The sequence below is a fragment of the Octopus bimaculoides genome, chromosome 27 (assembly GCF_046866305.1).
Source record: "Octopus bimaculoides isolate indiv1 chromosome 27, ASM4686630v1, whole genome shotgun sequence".
Classification (NCBI taxonomy): domain Eukaryota; kingdom Metazoa; phylum Mollusca; class Cephalopoda; order Octopoda; family Octopodidae; genus Octopus; species Octopus bimaculoides.
In genome coordinates this window covers 22,071,525-22,091,503 of record NC_142954.1, presented here as the reverse complement: position 1 = coordinate 22,091,503, position 19,979 = coordinate 22,071,525, and the positions used below count along the sequence as shown (strand labels likewise).

At 37.9% G+C, this 19,979-nt stretch overlaps 1 protein-coding gene across 5 annotated transcripts in view; it reads left to right on the top strand.

The window, feature by feature from the left end:
- Positions 1-920: 920 nt before the first annotated feature.
- LOC106874887 (adhesion G protein-coupled receptor G4) overlaps positions 921-19,979 on the top strand; it is a 56,396-nt gene continuing 37,337 nt past the window's right edge. For 3 of the 5 annotated variants that reach the window (XM_089343620.1, XM_089343621.1, XM_089343622.1), the window contains exons 1-7: positions 952-1,062; positions 6,829-7,036; positions 10,124-10,195; positions 10,353-10,424; positions 13,878-13,949; positions 16,475-16,546; positions 18,574-18,645. In XM_089343620.1, the coding sequence (XP_089199746.1) occupies positions 6,849-7,036; positions 10,124-10,195; positions 10,353-10,424; positions 13,878-13,949; positions 16,475-16,546; positions 18,574-18,645 (548 nt within the window). In that variant the 5' untranslated portion in view covers positions 952-1,062; positions 6,829-6,848. Of the gene's footprint in view, positions 1,134-6,828; positions 7,037-10,123; positions 10,196-10,352; positions 10,425-13,877; positions 13,950-16,474; positions 16,547-18,573; positions 18,646-19,979 lie in introns of all 5 variants that reach the window. The other 2 variants (XM_089343619.1, XM_014922800.3) reach the window with 2 other exon arrangements.

Below are 19,979 nucleotides of genomic sequence, written 5' to 3'. Positions count from 1 at the left end.
AAAGGAAGAATACAAAAAAACATTTCGACTTAGCCAGACCATACAGGCTAGTAAATAAACATTCTAAGTAGATTTTTAGCTGTCACTGATTTTTTTTTGGGGGGTTCTGTATGTATGTATGTATGTAGTTGAAATTTACAGAAAAACAAAAGACGAAGACAGGTTTATAAATAGCAAGCAGGTGTATTAATTTGACGCTCGGGAAGGTGTGAAAGTCTTTTACGTTTCGAGCCTACGCTCTTCAGCAGAAAGGGACACAAGAAAATAAACAGAGAGAGAAAAAAAAACATAGATTTAGCGGTCAATCATATATATGTATATGCACTTTATTTGCTGTATCTGGAGGAAGAGGTAGTATCCATGTCCGTGGAAGACCATCCTGGGGTGTCAGATTGATAACATGAATTTCCTCTCTGAACAACACCTGTAGGAAAGATATGGGTGGGAGGGGCATTCCAAAGGACTGACATCTGGGAAGGAAGGACTGGGTAGGGACCTGGATCGGGTAGAACACAACAAGGGTGATGGAAGGCGGAGTGACGTGTGGGTCTTAAGGATTAGCGGTGTGTGATGAGGTAATGAGTTTCTTGATGGGAGTGGCGTTTGTGCTTTCTTGAAAAGAGAAAAGATTGGGGTATTTTCATTTGGGGATGCCTTCGCTGTCTGGAGCCAATGAGTGTTCACTGCATGTTATCAAGGTTGCTACCGGATAATGTATAGTCATAGAGTACTTATGGTGGTGGTAGTTAGATATGAAGGATATAATGATTTGCTTAAGAACAATTGTTGGTGGATTAGCGTGAGGGACCGAACTAAACCCGGACATTTGAGAGAATGCTGGCGGCCTAACATAGCTAAGCAGGAAATACTCTTACAATTGTCCAAAAAAAAAAAAAAAGCACTTGAGTTAAAATTAAACTATTCATTATATAAATTTTATGGATAACAGCTGCAGACTTAGGAAATAAAATCTCAAGTAGCTGTTGAGGATCCTACATAAACAGTAGTTAGATTATTCAAGAATTCAGAACTTAAGCGATCTTTGATGCAGACGTCATAGAGGTAAGTCATATTATTCTCCTTGCTTTTTGATAACGTTGGTTTGAAGACAATAAGAAAACGAAGTTGTAAAGGTATCGGAGTGACCGTTAATTATTTATTTTATATCATTGTGATTGTTATTAATAATATCGTTTCTGATTTTATCTATTTTATTTTTTCAAGTTTTGTGGCTTACCATTTCTTATGTTTATTTCTATCATTATTACCTAATGAAATGTGTCGAGACGATTTGTTGAATATAAAGACAGAGCTTTTATTGTTTTATTTAGAAGGGTTTTGGATATCTTTTAAAATCGAATGTGTGTACGATGATGTATTATTTAAAATGATAAAAGCGTATATTTATTTTTTGTCTTTTTAACCGTAATCTTTACTGTTAACTGTAATATTCCAAAAACAATTGCTTGGTTACGACGTCGAGGGTTCCAGTTGATCCGATCAACGGAACAGTCTGCTCGTGAAATTAACGTGAAAGTGGCTGAGCATTCCACAGACACGTGTACCCTTAACGTAGTTCCCGGGGATATTCAGCGTGACACAGTGTGACAAGGCTGACCCTTTGAATTACAGGCACAAGAGAAACAAGAAGTAAGAGTGAGAGAAAGTTGTGGTGGAAGAGTACAGCAGGGTTCGCCACCATCCCCTGCCGGAGCCTCGTGGAGCTTTAGGTGTTTTCGCTCAATAAACACTCACAACGCCCGGTCTGGGAATCGAAACCGCGATCCTATGACCACGAGTCCACTGGACCATTGCGCCTCCACAGTTGCTTTGTAATGGAATGAAAAATACTGTATTGTATTCCAAACAAAGCATGCATGAATAAACACCCAGGTTAAAGAAATAGAAATAAAAACAAGAGATAGAATATACTTTTCCTCACTTTTTATTTCTTTTGCATATAAGCTACTGTGTGAGCCTTCTTTTGATCTGAAGGCAGTAAGCCAGCAGAATCGTTAGCATGCCGGGCGAAATGTCTAGCGGTATTTTGCTGGTCGCTACGTTCTGGGTTCAAATTCCGCTGAGGTCGACTTTGCCTTTCATCCTTTCGGGGTCTTTTCGGGACGATAAAATTGGTACCAGTTGAGGACTGGGTTGATATAATCGACTTACCCACTTCTCCCGAAAATGCTGGTTTTGTGCTAAAATTTGAAACCATTATTATTATTATTATTATTATTATTATTATTATTATTATTATTATTATTATTATTATTATTGTTGTTGTTGTTGTTGTTATTACTATAATTATTGTTGTTTTTGTTATTGTTGTGAAAATGAAGGCAGTGAGCTGGCAGAATCGTTAGCATTCCGGGCGAAATGCTTAGCGGCATTTCGTCCGTCTTTACGTTGTAACATCCTCCCAGCATCCCGTGTGTCTCACTCGATAGCTAGACAGACATGCGCGTTAGCAAGTGCGAAGATCGTTAGTTAGACGGGTGGTAAAATGCTTACTTAGTCGTTGCAGGCCACAGAAGCGTCTATGTTGTGCTCGCAATTGTGTTATTTTGCACAACTTGGTTTTTCTAACCATGGGTTCGAAAGAAGTGAGTGTGAAGGACAGTGATGAGAAGAAGAAGCGAATGATGTGCATTGAATTGAAGAAAGTATGTGAGTAGTCGACTTGGCGAAGCAGTATGAGCGTAGCGCTGCTACGATCTGCACCATACTGAAGCAGAAAGAGTCGATAAAGTCTATAATGCCAGCCAAGGGCGTTAAAATAATTTCCAAACAGCGCGGACATCTGTCCATGAAAATATAGAGAAACTGCTTGCAGGAGATACCGTGACGGACGCTATAATGTGCGAGAAGGTACGAGCTATTTACGCTGATTTGCTGCAGCATACCCCAGGCACTTCTACGGACGAGGCCTTAAGCGAGTCGATTAAAGCCAGTCGGTGCTGGTTCAAGAATTTAAAAAAGAGGACCGGCATTCATTCCCTTGTCAGGTATGGTGAGGCAGCAAGCACAGATATGAAAGCAGCTGAGGATTGCCTCTAAAATTTTGCCGGAATTATAGCAGCCGAAGGATATATCTGCCAGCAAGTCTTCAACTGTGATGAGACAGAACTTTTTTTGGAAGAAGACTTATATAGCGGCAAAGGTAGGAGGATGCCAGACCACCAACCCATGAAGGATAGGTTAACCCTCGCATTATGCGCCAATGCAACCATCAACTGCAAGATTAAGCCGCTGCTCGTTTATCATTCGGAAACACCAGAGCCCTTTAAGTCACATAAGATTCCGAAAGAAGTGCTGCAGGTTATGTGGAGGTCAAACCCGAGGGTGTGGGTCACCTGGCAGTTCTTTGTGGAGTGGGTGAATTTGGTCTTTGGTGCTGACGTTAAGGAATATCTCCAGGAAAATAACCTACCTCTGCAAGCCCTTCTCGTCCTGGACAATGCACCTGCTCACCCACCTAACCTTGAAGATGACATCCTTGAAGGGTTTAAGTTTATTAAGGTTCTCTACCTTCCACCCAATACAACCCCTATTCTGCAACTCATGGACCAGCAGGTAATTTCTAATTTCAAGAAGCTCTTTACCAAGGACCTGTTCCGCCACTGTTTTGAGGTGACGGAGAGCACAGACCTCACCCTTCGAGAGTTCTGGAAGGACCACTATAACATCGTGATATGCCTTAGAATTATCGATATGGCCTGGCAGGGTGTTAAAAAGAGGTCCTTGACCTCTGTGTGGAAGAAGTTGTGGCCTGAAGTTGTGTCTGAAACGGACTTTGAAAGACTCGAACCTGAAGTGGCAGTGGTGGAGGATATTATATCCCTCGGCAAGTCCATGGGCCTGGACATAGATGAAGGTGACATCAACGAGCTCATCGAGGAGTAATCCGAGGAACTGACAATAGAGGAGTTAAAGGAGCTACAGCTGCGGCAGCACGAGGAGGCTGAAGAGGTTATCTCTACAAGTGCGATGAAAGAAATGTTGAGAATGTGGGAGAAATATTCAGGCTTTATTCAAAGGCAACATCCAGAAAAAGTTGCAACTGCTCTATTTAATGACGCTTGTCTAAATGATTTCAGAAACATTCTGAAAGGAAGGATGAAGCAGATTTTATTACACAGGGTTTTATCGAAAACCCTTGCAGATGAAAGTGAGGAAAGCGTGGCAAGAAGGGCAAAGATCAACGAATAAGATTCAGTTATTCAGTCACAACATAATAGTGGCGACAAGAATATTACAGGTTCGACGACAATGTACACATGGACGAGGATCCACATTATAACAGTGAGGACGAGGATATGAACAATTGACGCGGACAATGTTGGAAAAACAAATTTCTTTTTCTCACGAGAAAATAAACAATTCACGCGGACGACGCTGAAAACTTTTTCAAGTGGAGAAATTGAAAACTCGACAGAGGAGTAACAAACATTTTTGTTGTATATATTTTACAAAACAATCCGTAAAATTACGGAAAACTTGTTAGAGGGTATAGTGGAGTTGCAACAACAACAACAACAACAACTCAAAGAACAACAAGAACAACAACAAATGCTACAATTAATGAAGTTGGGAACAAAACCTAAAAAAGCGTTTTCGCCAGACCACGTGACAAATTGAATAAATGAATTTAAATATGACTTGGAAGAAGGAGTCACCTTTGAGGCATATTACCGAAGATTTGAACAAATATTCGAAAAAGAATGCCAAGACTGGACGGACAAAATGAAAACGCGTCTGGGACGATAGAGCATGAGAAATACTGTAATTTTATATTGCCTAAAAAACTTTCTGACATAAATTTCACGGATACAATTGACATTTTATGTAGGATGTTTAGAAAAGCTGTGTTTTTATAAGGAACTGTAGGCTAAAAACAGGGTTGCAAACAGACTGTCCTATGTGATTTTATTTAGGGTCTCCGACTGGTTATACGCGGCAAGTTGGCACAAGCGAGTAAGAGACAAGTTGCGCCAATACCAACCAATCAGAGTAGTGGACACAACGGGATCCAAATAGCAGCCAAAGGCTAGCCGTTCCCCGCTACGTTCGAATGCACGTATATATAATAGATGGGGGAGAGGAATTTCAGCAGAGTCTACGCTATATATGTATATATATATATATATATATATATATATATATATATATATATATATATGTATATATATATACAGAGAGAGAGAGAGAGAGAGAGAGAGAGAGAGAGAGACAAAGAGAATAGATTGATGGATAGATAGACATTAATGTATATATTGTATTTTTCAGCTGTTGTTTTGTTGTTCTTGTTTTATCCAATTCCAATATTTTTCTGTCTTCATTAGTTTCCCCATTGAAATATTCTTCTTTTGGTCTCTGTGCGTTTTCATTTGTCAATTTGTATTCTAGGTCCTTGTTTTGAGTAAAATATTAATAAAATCAAGCAGCGAGGCAAAAATTCATTAAAAGAACAGTTGTTTCTGGGACTCCACTAAGATTAGGGACCCCGAAACATAAGCTTTACTAGTTTTATATTGGTACTCCGTCGGTTACGACGACGAGAGTTCTAGTTGATCCGAGTAATAGAACAGCCTGCTCGTGAAATTAACGTGCAAATGACTGAGTACTCCACAGACAAGCGTATCCTTAACGTACTTCTCAAGGAGATTCAACGTCACACAGAATGTAACAAGGCTAGCGCTTTGAATTACAAGCATCACTCATTTTTGGCAGCTGAGTAAACTGGAACAGCGTGAAATGAAGGGTTTTGCACAAGGACACAACGCGTCGGCGGGAATCGAACTCACGGCCTTACGACTGTGAGCCGATTACGCTAACCACTTAGTCACACGTCTTCACACGGTTTTATATTAGACCCACCGTCTATGGATGCTGCGTGTAAGTGAAGAAATGTGTGGGTGCTTGTGTGTGCTTGTGCGTGTATGTGTGTGTGTGTGTGTGTGTGTGTGTGTGTGTGTGTGTGTGTGTGTAAGGGTGACTGGTTTTTATTCGACATTATCACTCACTAAAGTTATAATCTATAATTATGTTCTTTCCATTGATTTATTGAGATTCAATGTGGAGGCGCAATGGCCCAGTGGTTAGGGCAGCGGACTCGCGGTCATAGGATCGCGGTTTCGTTTCCCAGACCGGGCGTTGTGAGTGTTTATTGAGCGAAAACACCTAAAGCTCCACGAGGCTCCGGCAGGGGATGGTGGCGAACCCTGCTGTACTCTTTCACCACAACTTTCTCTCACTCTTACTTCCTGTTTCTGTTGTGCCTGTAATTCAAAGGGTCAGTCTTGTCACACTGTCACGCTGAATATCCCCCGAGAACTACGTTAAGGGTACACGTGTCTGTGGAGTGCTCAGCCACTTGCACGTTAATTTCACGAGCAGGCTGTTCCGTTGATCGGATCAACTGGAACCCTCGACGTCTAAGCAACGGAGTGCCAACAAAAACAAATTGAGATTCAATATTTAATTGAAAGTAAAATGGCGAGCTGGCAGAATCGTTAGCGTGCTGGACAAAATGCTTAGCGGCGTTTCGTCCGTCTTCGCGTTCTCAGATCAAATTCTGGCGATGTTGACTTTGCCTTTCATCGAAATAAGAATCAGTGGATCACTGGGGCCGATGTAATCGACTTACCCCCGTCTCCTGAAATCCCTGGATTTGAGCCAACTTTGAAACCGATATCTAATTGAAAGTAACCGAATTCAAAGAATTAATTACATAGAACAAGAGCAGTCTTTGTCCTTCGAAGAATCTGCTGTGGCAAAGAAATAGCATCGAAGTTTCTGATATCTTTATATTTTCTCATTTTACAGATTAATCTACGTCAGAAAATATGTTGCGTCAATCAATGCATTTGAAATTGACGTTTGTTTTGGTACTATACATAAGATTACTCTTTGAGGTTGGTGCTTTTACAGACATTTGCTCCCAATGCAGGTGTGGGTTTACACTTGTAAATTGTCAAAAAAATAGATTCAATTCTCTCCCTAATGCAACCATTATGAGAGTATTTAAGTATTTGTAAGTATTAAAATTTTTTTACATGTTTTCTACATATAGTGTTTTCTACATACAATGTTTTACATGTTTTCTACATATAAAAGCTGATTGGTTATGTTTTCAGTTGCTGTGAAGTCAAGTAAACTGTTTCTCAATATATGTTAACTATTATTGAATCTACAATTTAAAGTATTGCATACAAAGATGAGATTAGACAAATGTCTGAACTTTGATGATATTGATCTATCGCATTAAAACTTATGGCATCTTTAAGGAACAGAAAGTACGAAAACTTTAGGGCCAGCAAAATATGTGGTATATATCAGAGTATTTTATTTTCCCTATATTAGTGGAAAATATTTACAGTTATATCAATAATGTAATCGTCAAAGAACAGCTTATAACTAGCGAGTGATTATATTAATTTTACAATTAAAACGACAGATTAACTACAGATAATTACGAGATCTGCTTAAATTGCTAAACTTTTTAAATACATAATCGAAGAAAGTAAAATAATCTCGTCAGAACAGCTTATGACACTTATGTCTTTAGGGCCCTTCATGAATAATATAATGCAGTTATCACGAACATATTAATTACTCCTGTGGAGGCGCAATGGCCCAGTGGTTAGGACAGCGGACTCGCGGTCATAGGATCGCGGTTTCGATTCCCAGACCGGGCGTTGTGAGTGTTTATTGAGTGAAAACACCTAAAGATGCACGAGGCTCCGGTAGGGGATAGTGGCGAACCCTGCTGTACTCTTTCACCACAACTTTCTCACTCTTTCTTCCTGTTTCTGTTGTGCCTGTAATTCAAAGGGTCAGCCTTGTCACACTGTGTCACGCTGAATATCCCCCGAGAACTACGTTAAGGGTACACGTGTCTGTGGAGTGCTCAGCCACTTGCACGTTAATTTCACGAGCAGGCTGTTCCGTTGATCGGATCAACTGGAACCCTCGACGTCGTAAGCGACGGAGTGCCAACAACAACAACATTAATTACTCCTATAAAAGTATTTAACTTTAAAATTGAAAACACATAATTTATAATTACTTTATCAACTTAAGGTAATGAGTTCAACTCTTAGCATTTCCCAAAAATGCGACAAAGAACAGTCCTGGAAGGATAAGTTTCTCAAACATTTAACGTTTTAAAAGATGGGATAGAATAAAATTGATTAAATATTTAATACATTTTCATGGCAATCGTAATATCTATTCTATGTTCCCAGGAATTATCTTTTATCCTTTATTTATTTTCTTTCAATCATTAGGCTGCCGCAGTGAAGGATTTCTGTCGAATGAATTGACCCCAATAACTTTTTTGTCTAAAGCCTAGAACTTGTTCAATCGATCACTTTTTGCCAAACCGCTACGTTACGGGGACGTAAGCACATCAACTTCGGTTGCCAGGTGGCGATGGGGGACAAACATAAACAGAAGGATACACACACACACACACACACACACACACACACACACGCACACACACACACACACACATATACACACACACAACGGGTTTCTTTCAGCTTCCGTCTGCCAAAGCTTTGGTCGGCTTGAGGTTATAGTAGAAGACACATGCCCAAGATGCTGCCCCGCTTTAAAATTGAACTGGAAACCATGTGTCAGGAAGAAAGTTTCTTACCACACAGCCACGCCTGCACCTATACATACATACATACATACATACGTATGTACGTACATACATACATACATACATACATATATATATATACATATATATATATATATACATATATATATATATATATATATATATATATACATATATATATATATATATATATATATATATATATATATATATATATATATATATATATATATATAAGTAGAAAGGCCTCTCAAGCGAGTGACCTCTCTAGAGTATGGAGAGGGGAAAGGATCTCGTTACTCAATGTATCCCTTTCGTTATCGATCACCGGTGACCCTGTTATCCCGTGGGTTCCAATAGGCTAATAGGAATTTCCTGAAATGTAAACACGGTCCGAAGACCTCCTTTCTGGAGTTCAAGATGTTCTTTGGGTCGAGGAGCCCTTTAGGATCCTCGCTCGTTCTGCTATGCATAATTTACAGTGATTGGTCCCGTTAATGTAAGGGCCTAGATTTTCTAGGATTCTCAATGATATTGTGTATGGAATCCCGTCGTCTATCAGCTGCCATACATGGCTGGCTAATGACGTGACAAATCTCCTTTCCGGTATCCTGAAGGAGGATCTATGGTTGGAGAAGCATTGTCAGAACGAGTTCCCGGAGCAGCCGATGTGCCTTCGTGGTCGACTGTAGGCGGTGCTATGTTTGTTGGTGTTGGCATCGCTGCCACTGCTGATGGTGGAATCGGCGCTGTTGGCGCTGGCGCTGTTGGCGCTGGCGCTGTTGGCGCTGGCGCTGTTGGCGCTGGCGCTGTTGGCGCTGGCGCTGCTAGTGTTGGTGTTACTGAAGTTGGCGATGATGTTGTTGCCGTCGCTGTCGGTATTGGTAAAGGTGCCGTTGTTGTTATCGCCATCACCATCGATGGATATATATATATATATATATATATATATATATATATATATACATGCATATATGTCTCTGTGCATGCATATGTATGTATATATATATGTGTGTGTGTGTATACATATATAAATATACATACACATACATACACACACATATACAAATACACACACACACACACACACACACACACACACACACACACATATATATATATATGATTAAAATACATTTCATATTCAAACTTATATAAAATCCACAGACGTAATTATATATACTTATATATAATTTCTCATAAAACTTTTGCATACAAAATATAATATCCATAAATCAGAAAAATATTTTACGAAATGTAAGCTTTAATGATTATACATCATAATTCATGGATATAATTGATATTTTCAAGAGAACACATTTGTATCCATATATAGTAATCTTATTAATATCAGTATTCATCGCAATGTTTTAATTTCCTATAAATAATATTTAAGCTTCTATTTTATACTAAATGTAATTGTTTAATCTTAATATTTTATATTTAATCACGAATACAGTTTCTTATGAACTCACTTTCTTGTTGCAGAGAGCTGGGTGAAAATAATATCACGAATATTGATATAGGAATCATGCAAACGTTTAACCATTTAAAGACATTGTAAGTCTTTTTGATACTATTTCATTCATTGTATATTTCAAAAATTATCCCTTAATTTTATGTTTTGAGTTAAACCTAATTGTTTAGCCTTAATATTTTATATTTTGTTACAAATCTACTCCATTCAATTTCTTATGAACTCACTTTTATGTTGCAGAAATCTAAGTTATAATAAAATCCAGACTCTTAAAAAGGGCTTCTTCCAAGGGCTTACCGTTTTAGAGGAATTGTAAGTAGGATCAATCAGTCTTGTTGATACTATTCATTCACGATGTATTTTATTCCCTCTTTCTTTCTTTCTTTCTTTCTTTCTTTCTTTCTTTCTTTCTTTCTTTCTTTGTCTCACTATATCATTCTCACTCTTTTATGCTCTATATATGTACGTGGGTATGTGAACGTAAAGATATATGCATGTCTGTCTGTACGTGTGTGCGTGTGTGACAGTGTGTGTGTATGTGTCATAGTGTGTGAGTGTGTCAGCATGCTTATGCAATTCTAGCTGTAAATCTTTTACAATGGTTTAGTTCTAGAGTAGCTCTGATTGTATAAAACTGACCAAGTTTTTGCCAACCATGACATTCATATCTAATTGTACATTTAGGACTACATTATTTGTAAGTATACAGGGCTTTTACATTTGAATTGTAAGGAATTTAGCTACTTTTCAGATAATTTAACTTATCCTAAAACAGAACGTTTTGTAAAAGGAAATGGTTTTGATCTATGCCTTCCTCCTACCTGAATCTTTGTGGCTCAGCCCCGTGACCATGGTATGTTACGGTCATTGAAACTTAAAAACAGGTCAGAGTTCATGCAGCACTTTCTTCTTGTACTAAATAATGTGAGTCATCCTATGGATTTCATAAAGGAAATTAACTTAAAGGGTACGATGTGGTCATTAACCTCTGCTAAGGACTGCCTGGGATAAAATAGACAAAAAAAACACTTCAAGGTGGCTGGCACAAACTGAGGTCAACTATAATGTTTGAAGATAAGGATAACGAACCAGACTTTACTAGATTCAGGATTTTTAGTCAAAAGAAATTACCAGGCGACTTGAGTAGAGTATGATAGGTGTATGACTAACCCAGAGTGACGTACCAGAGATGACATAAGGAAACCTAAAAGACTGGATGAACTGGAAGCATCCAAATTAGTCTTGTGGAACCTACTTCATGGTGTTGTAAGAAGAGGAAAACGTCACAATTACATCGACAACTTGATCGCAGACATTGATCTGGAATATATCCAGGACCTCGAGGCAGTGATGAAGGACCGAGAAGTATGAAAGGTGGAATTTGTTGCAGCGGTTCGGGTTGGAATCTGACCATGGGATCTCAGGCCTGCTCTTCCAGACGAATGGAGCAGAGCTACGCACTCTTGTGATGGACAGATAACCGAGATGCTACGTCTGTGTAGTGACTGACCATAGCGATCTTAGCGTTCTGCCTACACAATCGAAGTAAGTGGAGAAGAGGCACCAACTACCATTAAAACCATCGCTGCTACAAAAACAAAGCAACTGTGGCAAAAACAAAAATAAAATAAAGACGTATCGTAAAAATCTACAACACTAATAGCAGTAACAGAGGTGGCGAAGATGTTTGCAACAGTAGCAACATCTTCAGCATGGCCGCCAACAGCAGCAGCAGCAGCACCTAGAGCATCTTCAGCAACCTAAGCCACCACTCAGAGAAAATCCCAGTCCAACTATCTCTCCCCCTTTGTACATGCTCAAAAACAGACAGGCACACATACACTGAGACATGCCATTGTTTCCATCCGGACTGGAACTTTCCAACTAGACAACCTTATCTTGCAGCTGAGGAGGAGGAACCTTGGGAATCAAGGATACAAAAAAAAAAGTCAAAAATAAAAATGCATACAAATGACTCCCAATACAAAAATCAAAGCTATTCCAAACACTTCCAATCCAACAACAACTTACACACCATCACCACCATTACCTCCAGTATCAGCAACAAAAAGAAAACACCCAAGCATAACAACAACAAGAACACCACCAGCGGACAAACACACAACAATTTGACCTAAGCAAACGACTCCACTCAAATATACAAAAGGATTTAACACCTACCTTTATGTTAGTTTGAAAATAATCTAATTCATAGCACAAATGGGAGACAGAAATGAAGGGAGAACTATTAATCAAAGCCAAGATCTCGTGCTAAAATGTTATAAGATAATGAGAGGCGTGGAGGCTGCTTTAGTCAATGCCACTAACAGGATTGTGAAAGATTTCCTCAAGAACCCCCAAGCAGGCATGGAATCGAATGATCCTGTTCGTCATACAATATAATCGCTAAGGTAGGTGATCCTTTCCCCTTTTTCTTCTTTCCAACCATTATGGCATCTCTGAGTGCAGGATGTGGAAATGCTCGTGACATGAGATGGGCCTGGAAGTAGGTCACCTGTTCAATGACTTCAGGTCACTGAGCACGGATGTGGTAGCTATCAGCGAGACCAAGATTTCCGACAAACGTTGTTTCACGGCCACTTTTGGACAAATTTGAGATCTATGCGTCTTTTAATCGGCCTGGAATGAATAACAGAGTGGTGGTGTTGTTTAGAGATAAGTCCACGCTTCCTGGACCTGGCGGGTAAGTTGGTAGTTTTGGACCTTGGCAGTAGCGAAAGTAGTGCCTTCAGACTAGTGGCTATCTAGTGACTCCGAGATGGGCAAGGCAGCCAGACTTCTACAGGTGTTTAGAGGTGTCCCTGGGAATGCCTCGCTCAATAGTTTTTGTAGGCAACTGGAATGCCTTCTTGAATGCACGTTTGGATTGAGAAGTGCAAACTGATAAGAGAGGAATGTACAGAAGCGTCGCAAGTCTGCTCAGTCTTTTTCAGCTGATTGACCGGTCCCATCTGGATTTCTCGAATGTGTCTACGTGCACATAGGCAAATAGCATCGGATCATCCAGATTGTAGCTTTTGTAGGCTAACTGAAGGAATAGCATATCCTGTCCACAGTTCAAAGTAGCTGGCTACACAGACCACAAATTTGGAATATGATAGGTTCCATATGCAGGGTCCAAGACACTGTAAGCTGAATGCGTCTTTCCCAACGTGCCAAGTTTTCAGAGACGCTAAGTACGAAGGTTGCATTGTTAGAGCTAGGCACGTACTCTAAGACACATGGAAACGAAAGTCGATGGGCCTGAGTGGAAGAGGCGCAACGTAGTAACAGTTCCACAATTTGGTATTTGACAGACTGGGAAGGCCAATTGCAACTCGAACCCAAGTAGATGTGTGCAGAATCACAGTGACTTTTTGCTGAACTGGACGGGCGCATGCTGGATCGGAGACGGGGGTGGATTTTATCTCCAGTCTCGACGGCTTGCCGCAGCTCTCAGCAAGGGATGTGGAGTTCTGTGAATTTCCAATAACAGCCGATGACATACATGATGCGATGACTTCGAGCTTTACTTTCATATACCAGACTTGTTTGGTGATCTTTTGATGAATAGAATTGATATTTTCAGCACACACACTTGTATCCATACATGATAATTTTATTAACCTTATTAACATCAATATTGCAGTGTTTTATTTCCAGTAAATATAATTCAATCTTCTATTTTATGTTAAACCCAATTGGTTATTAATCTGCTCATTTTTATATTATGAACTCATTTTTACGAACTCATTTTTGTTACAGAAATTTAGGACATAATGAAATCACTACTATTGAAGAAGGAAGTTTTGAGAATCTTTTCCGGTTAAAAAAGTTGTAAGTTGGATCAGTCTTGTTGACACCCCTTTCATTGACGATATCTAAATATTTAATGTTTCCCCTTCTCCTCCTATCTCCATCAGTCTGTCTCTTTGGCTATCAGTCTCTTTGTATGTTATATTTGCACACACACATATACGTCATATCTATGCGCCTGTATATATGCTCATAGGAATGTGGTTCTGTAAGTTGTGTGTAAGGAGGTGTGCGTGTGTGTGTGTTTGAGAGAGCATATGTGTATACGGAGGTGTCTGTCTGTTTTCTTGTGCGCGTATATATGTATGTATATGTGTAAGAGTGTGAATTGGGGTGAGAGTCTAGTGTATCTGCTACATCTTAACCATGTTTTCGTCATCCTCTTTTTCTCCTCATTCTTTTCTTTCTTCTTTTCCTATTCTTTTTCGTTCTCGCTCTTCTCCAATATTATCGCCGTCATCTTTAACTATAGTACTACATGATAAGTCTTCCCCTATTTCATTATCAATGATCCGCTGTTGGGCGACGCCCCTTAGTTATCAGCCAACATCTTGTTTTCCTTTACCAAACCTCATGATTTTATGACTATACCAACTATGATTTCTGTCTGCTCTCTCAGCCCTACCCCTAACAGAAAATGCCCTTTATTCTCTCAGCCTTAGATATACAAGTTTTGATAAACTAGTCTATAAATTAAAACTGACCCCATAAAAAACAAATAAAATTAGTGACAGGCAAAATCTTCTTGACAATTTATTTATCAACTTCTATGTTATAGTAGAGGCAACATGTTCTTTGTTTATCTCCTTAACTTCTTGGAGATTTTAGGTATAATTATACTAATGTGTCCATCTGTTCTAATTTAATTAAATTCTATGTCTTTGTGCAGCTGAGGATTGTTCTGCATTTTAAATTGACGTAATGATTACATTGTTCAATTAAATGGAGTTGCATGAAACTGCATTACCTCTGCATTACCTCTGCATGAGTTGCATGAAACAGCATGAAACTACATTACCTCTGGATATCCTTGTTGCTTATTTTGATTTTAATCACCTTACTTTGAAATTGTATGGATAATACCGTACTAAATTCTGGTGCCTCAACTTAAGTACAATATTCACCTGAACACATCTACCATCCCCAAAGTATATATATATATATATATATATATATATATATATATATATATATATATATATATATATATATATATATGTGTATGTATATATATATATATGTGAGTAAAAATAAATACAAAAAATAGGGTTTTGTATGATCGTGTATAGAGGAATATATTATTTTATTTAAAAGAGTTCCAACTCTGTCTGTTTTTTGTTTTTTTATTTATATTCTTGTAAAATTTATGTGGGATATAGAATATGGAATATATAATATATAATATAAAAAAAGATGGATGGTACAATGAAATGAAGTATTGAATGTCTTATTGAATATATGAAATATTGAGTGTTCAATATAAAGGATTAAATATATAAATATATAAAGGCGAATACGTATTTTCTATACCTTGTGGTATTTCATCATGGCCGGTATGACAGACTGTAATAGACTGTAACAGACTGGCTGGTTTTCTGTCTTTTATACCTATTCCTTTGGACAGCAGCAGTATGTGTTTGGCTATTTTTAGAATTGATGCCAAGTTTATTTTTAGAAATGATGACATTTGATAGATTTTTTGTGTTTTAGTTATAGGGATAAGATTTTTAAACCCCAGTAGGTGTTTGGCTATTTTTAGAAATGATGACATTTGAGAGATTTTTTGTGTTTTAGTTATAGGGATAAGATTTTTAAACCCCAAGTAGGATAAATCTAATCATTGTTTGTTAAGAGTAGGTTTGAATTTCTTAATAAAGTCCTTTTCTTTGCATTTTCTCTCAATTTCATTCCGGTTGTAAAGTTTATGGAATGGAAATATAATAAAAGTTTGATGACCACATGTTGCCAGATGGTTACTCAGTGGTATTTGGCGGACTTCTGGGTTTTTAATCTGTTGTCGATGCATCCGTGAGCGTTCCGATAGTGCATTACCTGTCTGGCCAACGTACAGTTCTTCACAATTAGGGCATTTGATGCAGCAGATTAGATTTCTACTTTTGCAGTTCATGTTCGCATTGGTGAATATTTTCCCTGTTTTTGTGTTCATATATGGGCCGGTATGAATTGATCGGCATGTACCGCATCGGCTATCATTGCATTTCGATACAGTGAATGCTTGATTTTTGTTGCTGAGGTCAAACCTTGCCTTTGTTAATAGCCTTTTCAAGTTTTTAGGTTGTCTCTTACTGAGAGTTATATTTTGATCTGTAATGATATTTCTCAATTCCTTACTTTGTGCAAGGATCGGTAAGTTCGCTTTGGCGATATTAAAGATGTTCTGGTGGCGTGGACTTTGTGTCACTATATATATATATATATATATATATATATATATATATATATGAATGTGTATGTATATATGTATATACACACACACACGCACACACACACACACATATATACATAGCTTTTTTCTTATTCTTTAGGTATCTCAACGGAAACGCATTGCAGTACATATCTTCAAGAATATTTCAGTATCTGCTATCTTTGACGGTTATGTAAGTGAAACGCTAATGTTTTTGATTTCTTGTGAATATTTTCAATGCATGCACAATTGTAAAATAAACAGATTTGACTTACACCATGACTGCTAGAATAAGAGCTTCATTATCACGCTGTGGTGTTTCGAAGAATGTCTGTTAATGAAACAGTCGTAGACATTAGTTAGTTTTATATTTTTTTTTATTCTTTTACTTGTTTCAGCTATTTGCCTGCGGCCACAATGAAGGAACGCCAGGACTTATTCCTTGTAATCTTCGTACTTATTCTATCGGTTTCTTTTGCTGAACCGCTAAGTTACGCGGACGTAAACACACCAACATCGGTTGTCGATTGATGTCGGTGGTGGTGGGGACAAATATAGACACAAATATATATATATATATATATATATATATATATATATATATATATATATATATATATATATATGTATAATTAAAACATTAGGGTAAAAAATTGGATATTAATTAATATCGATTTATTACCAGGGAACAAGCACATTAAAAAAATCAGAGAGATTCAGAAAAAATATCTGAGATCTCAAGGGATTATTGTATATGTATATATAAAGAAGGCCACTAGGTGGACTGCTAATGTGTTAGAAGAAGATCACATGTAATGTGTCTGCTAAGACCTAATTGTTCTCAAATGAAATTCAGTGAAATACCAAAACGTATGCGGGCAAGACAATGAAAATTACATAAATATAAATTATCCGTGTACTATTGTTTCGAAATCAACATTCTCTTACCGAAAATATCTGGTTCTCGTCAGCACGAATTGTAAGGTAAATATAATTCTCAGAACCGTATACAAGTTGTTCCCCACTAATGGCGAACGCGCATATGGTTCTGCTAATTACATCTAATGGTAAAATTCAAAAGTCTTCGTTTTGGCGCGCTAATTCCGAAAATATCTCTGCAGAAAATGGTTACTGCATCGCATATACCCACTATTTTTTACCCTAATGTTTTAATTTGATTAACCATAACCAAGTTCTCAAAGTGGGTATATATATATATATATATATATATATATATATATATATACCACAGACTTCTTTCAGCTTCTGTCTACCAAATCCACTCACAAGGTTTTGGTCGGCCCAAGACTATAGTAGAAGACACTTACCAAGGTACCACGCAGTGAGACTGAAACACCAACCTCAGTGTTTAACCGGTACTTATTTTATCGACCCCGAAAGCGATGAAAGGCAAAGTATACCACGGCGGAATTTGAACTCAGAATGTAAAGACGGACGAAATGCCGCTAAGCATTTTGTCCGGCTTGCTAACGATTCTGCCAGCTCACTGCCTTCATTGTAGTCAATATTGAAAACATATTTGTACCATAGATGAGAATGTAACATAAAAACCATATTGTGCACATAATATATTCTCGTTGTTTTGTTTTACATAGTGTTTATTTTGTTCTGCATTTTGCTCGTGGGGAATCACAGAAGCATTTGGTTTCTCTTAGTGAGATTGAGGGAACCTATTCTCGCCCAAACTCCACCGACAGGAGAACCATGAAGAGGTGTAAGCAACTGTACCGTGGACATGAAAATTACTTTCTTATTGTTGACTAAAGAGAAATTGTGAAAATTATTGTACGAGAGGAAACAGATTTATTATTTTTTACATAACTTAGAAGCAGCGCTGCGGATGTGCCAACATGCACGAGCTTGGGACATGGCCGCCCTCACACACTTCTCATGAAGGATTCCGGAAGGAGCTTCATAGACCACTGCAGAGACGCTTCCGGAAAAATTTCAGTAACCGTTGGGAAACCGATTATAGCAGTGACTCGACCAATTCCTAGCAATATCTGAAGGAGGAAATTTTGTATTCCAAAATATTATTATAATATCAGACTATGGATAGTGAAGTGCACTCTGCATTGTTGCGCCATTCAAGACACGTCACATTTGACAAACAATACACAATGCTTCAAGCGAACTACAATACTCTCCTCTCTTTTACTTATTTTAATTTAGATAATATTTGCTTTTTTTGTCTTTCAGAAATTTGAGCCGAAATCAAATACAAAAAATTGAAGATGGCACTTTCTTATTCCTCCCCAAAATAACTGAGATGTAAGTAGTGCAAAACTCTTTGTCTATTGGAAATTTAAGTTAACTTGTTTCACTAAAATCATGAAAGGTAATCAATTCTCAATAGTTTGTTTAATACAATTGACAATAAATAGCAGTCAAGCTGCTTTAAATTTCAGTGGGTCAAAATGATTACTCCCGAGCAATGTGTTTTGTCATTGTACGAGATACTGTCTGTGTTCAAATAACATGAGGAGTAGTTTGATTTAATTTCGGGTCTTCCTGCACAAGACCCGAAGTTTTAGGAGAGGGGGCCAGTCGATTAGACCGACCCCAGTACGCAACTGGTACTTAACACATACATACGCACACACATACATACTGTGACGCCATCACAGTATTTCCATCTGATATCATTTACCGTATTTGATGGCCTATAAGACACACCTTTTTTTTTTTTTACCTAAAAATGGCAACCGATGCTGGTGTGTTTACGTCCCCGTAACTTAGCGGTTCGGCAAAAGAGACCGATAGAATAAGTACTAGGCTTACAAAGAATAAGCTCTGGGGTCGATTTGCTCGACTATAAAAGGCGGTGCTCCAGCATGGCCACAGTCAAATGACTGAAACAAGTAGAAGAGTAAAAGAGTGAGAGTAATCGCCAACTCTATGTTTATACCGAGTGTGGATGCAATAAATTGTTTATAATTACCGGTAATAACATAAAGTTATACAGGTAAGTGGAGGAATTAAAACATTATTTTAGTGGTAATTTATTTTACAAAAGTATAGCCTAGGCTAGGGTGCGTTCTATGTACTCGTGCGTCTTATAGGCCATCAAATACGGTATAAATAAAATTGACTAAAGTAAACAAACTAAATTCACACGAAAATAAATATATTTGCTAATAAAAGGCTGCAATTAGAACCTATCCTTAATTCATATAGATATCTTCTCCCCTAACAAAATATATGCGTTATTAATGATAAAGCTAACTGTCCCCTTTAATCTAATGTTGATTAAATACGTACAACCATTATGCTTATTCTTGGATAAAGAAAACCCCTGTTCTATATTTAAGGGATGAGGAATTACGAAGATTATTTACGTTTGATTGATATTTGTCCTCATCTTGTTTGTTGTTAATACAACGTTTCGGCTGATATACCCTCCAGCCTTCATAATAATAATAACATCGAAAAATACCTTTGGAATGAGAACCCAAGTTCGAAATTTCCCCAAGACACCAGATAAAGGCTGGAGGGTGTATGAGCCGGAACGTTGTGTTAACACACAAGATGAGGACAAATATCCGTCGAATGTAAATAATGTAAATAAGAAAACCTCTGTCATGAAAATATATTTACTAAGTACT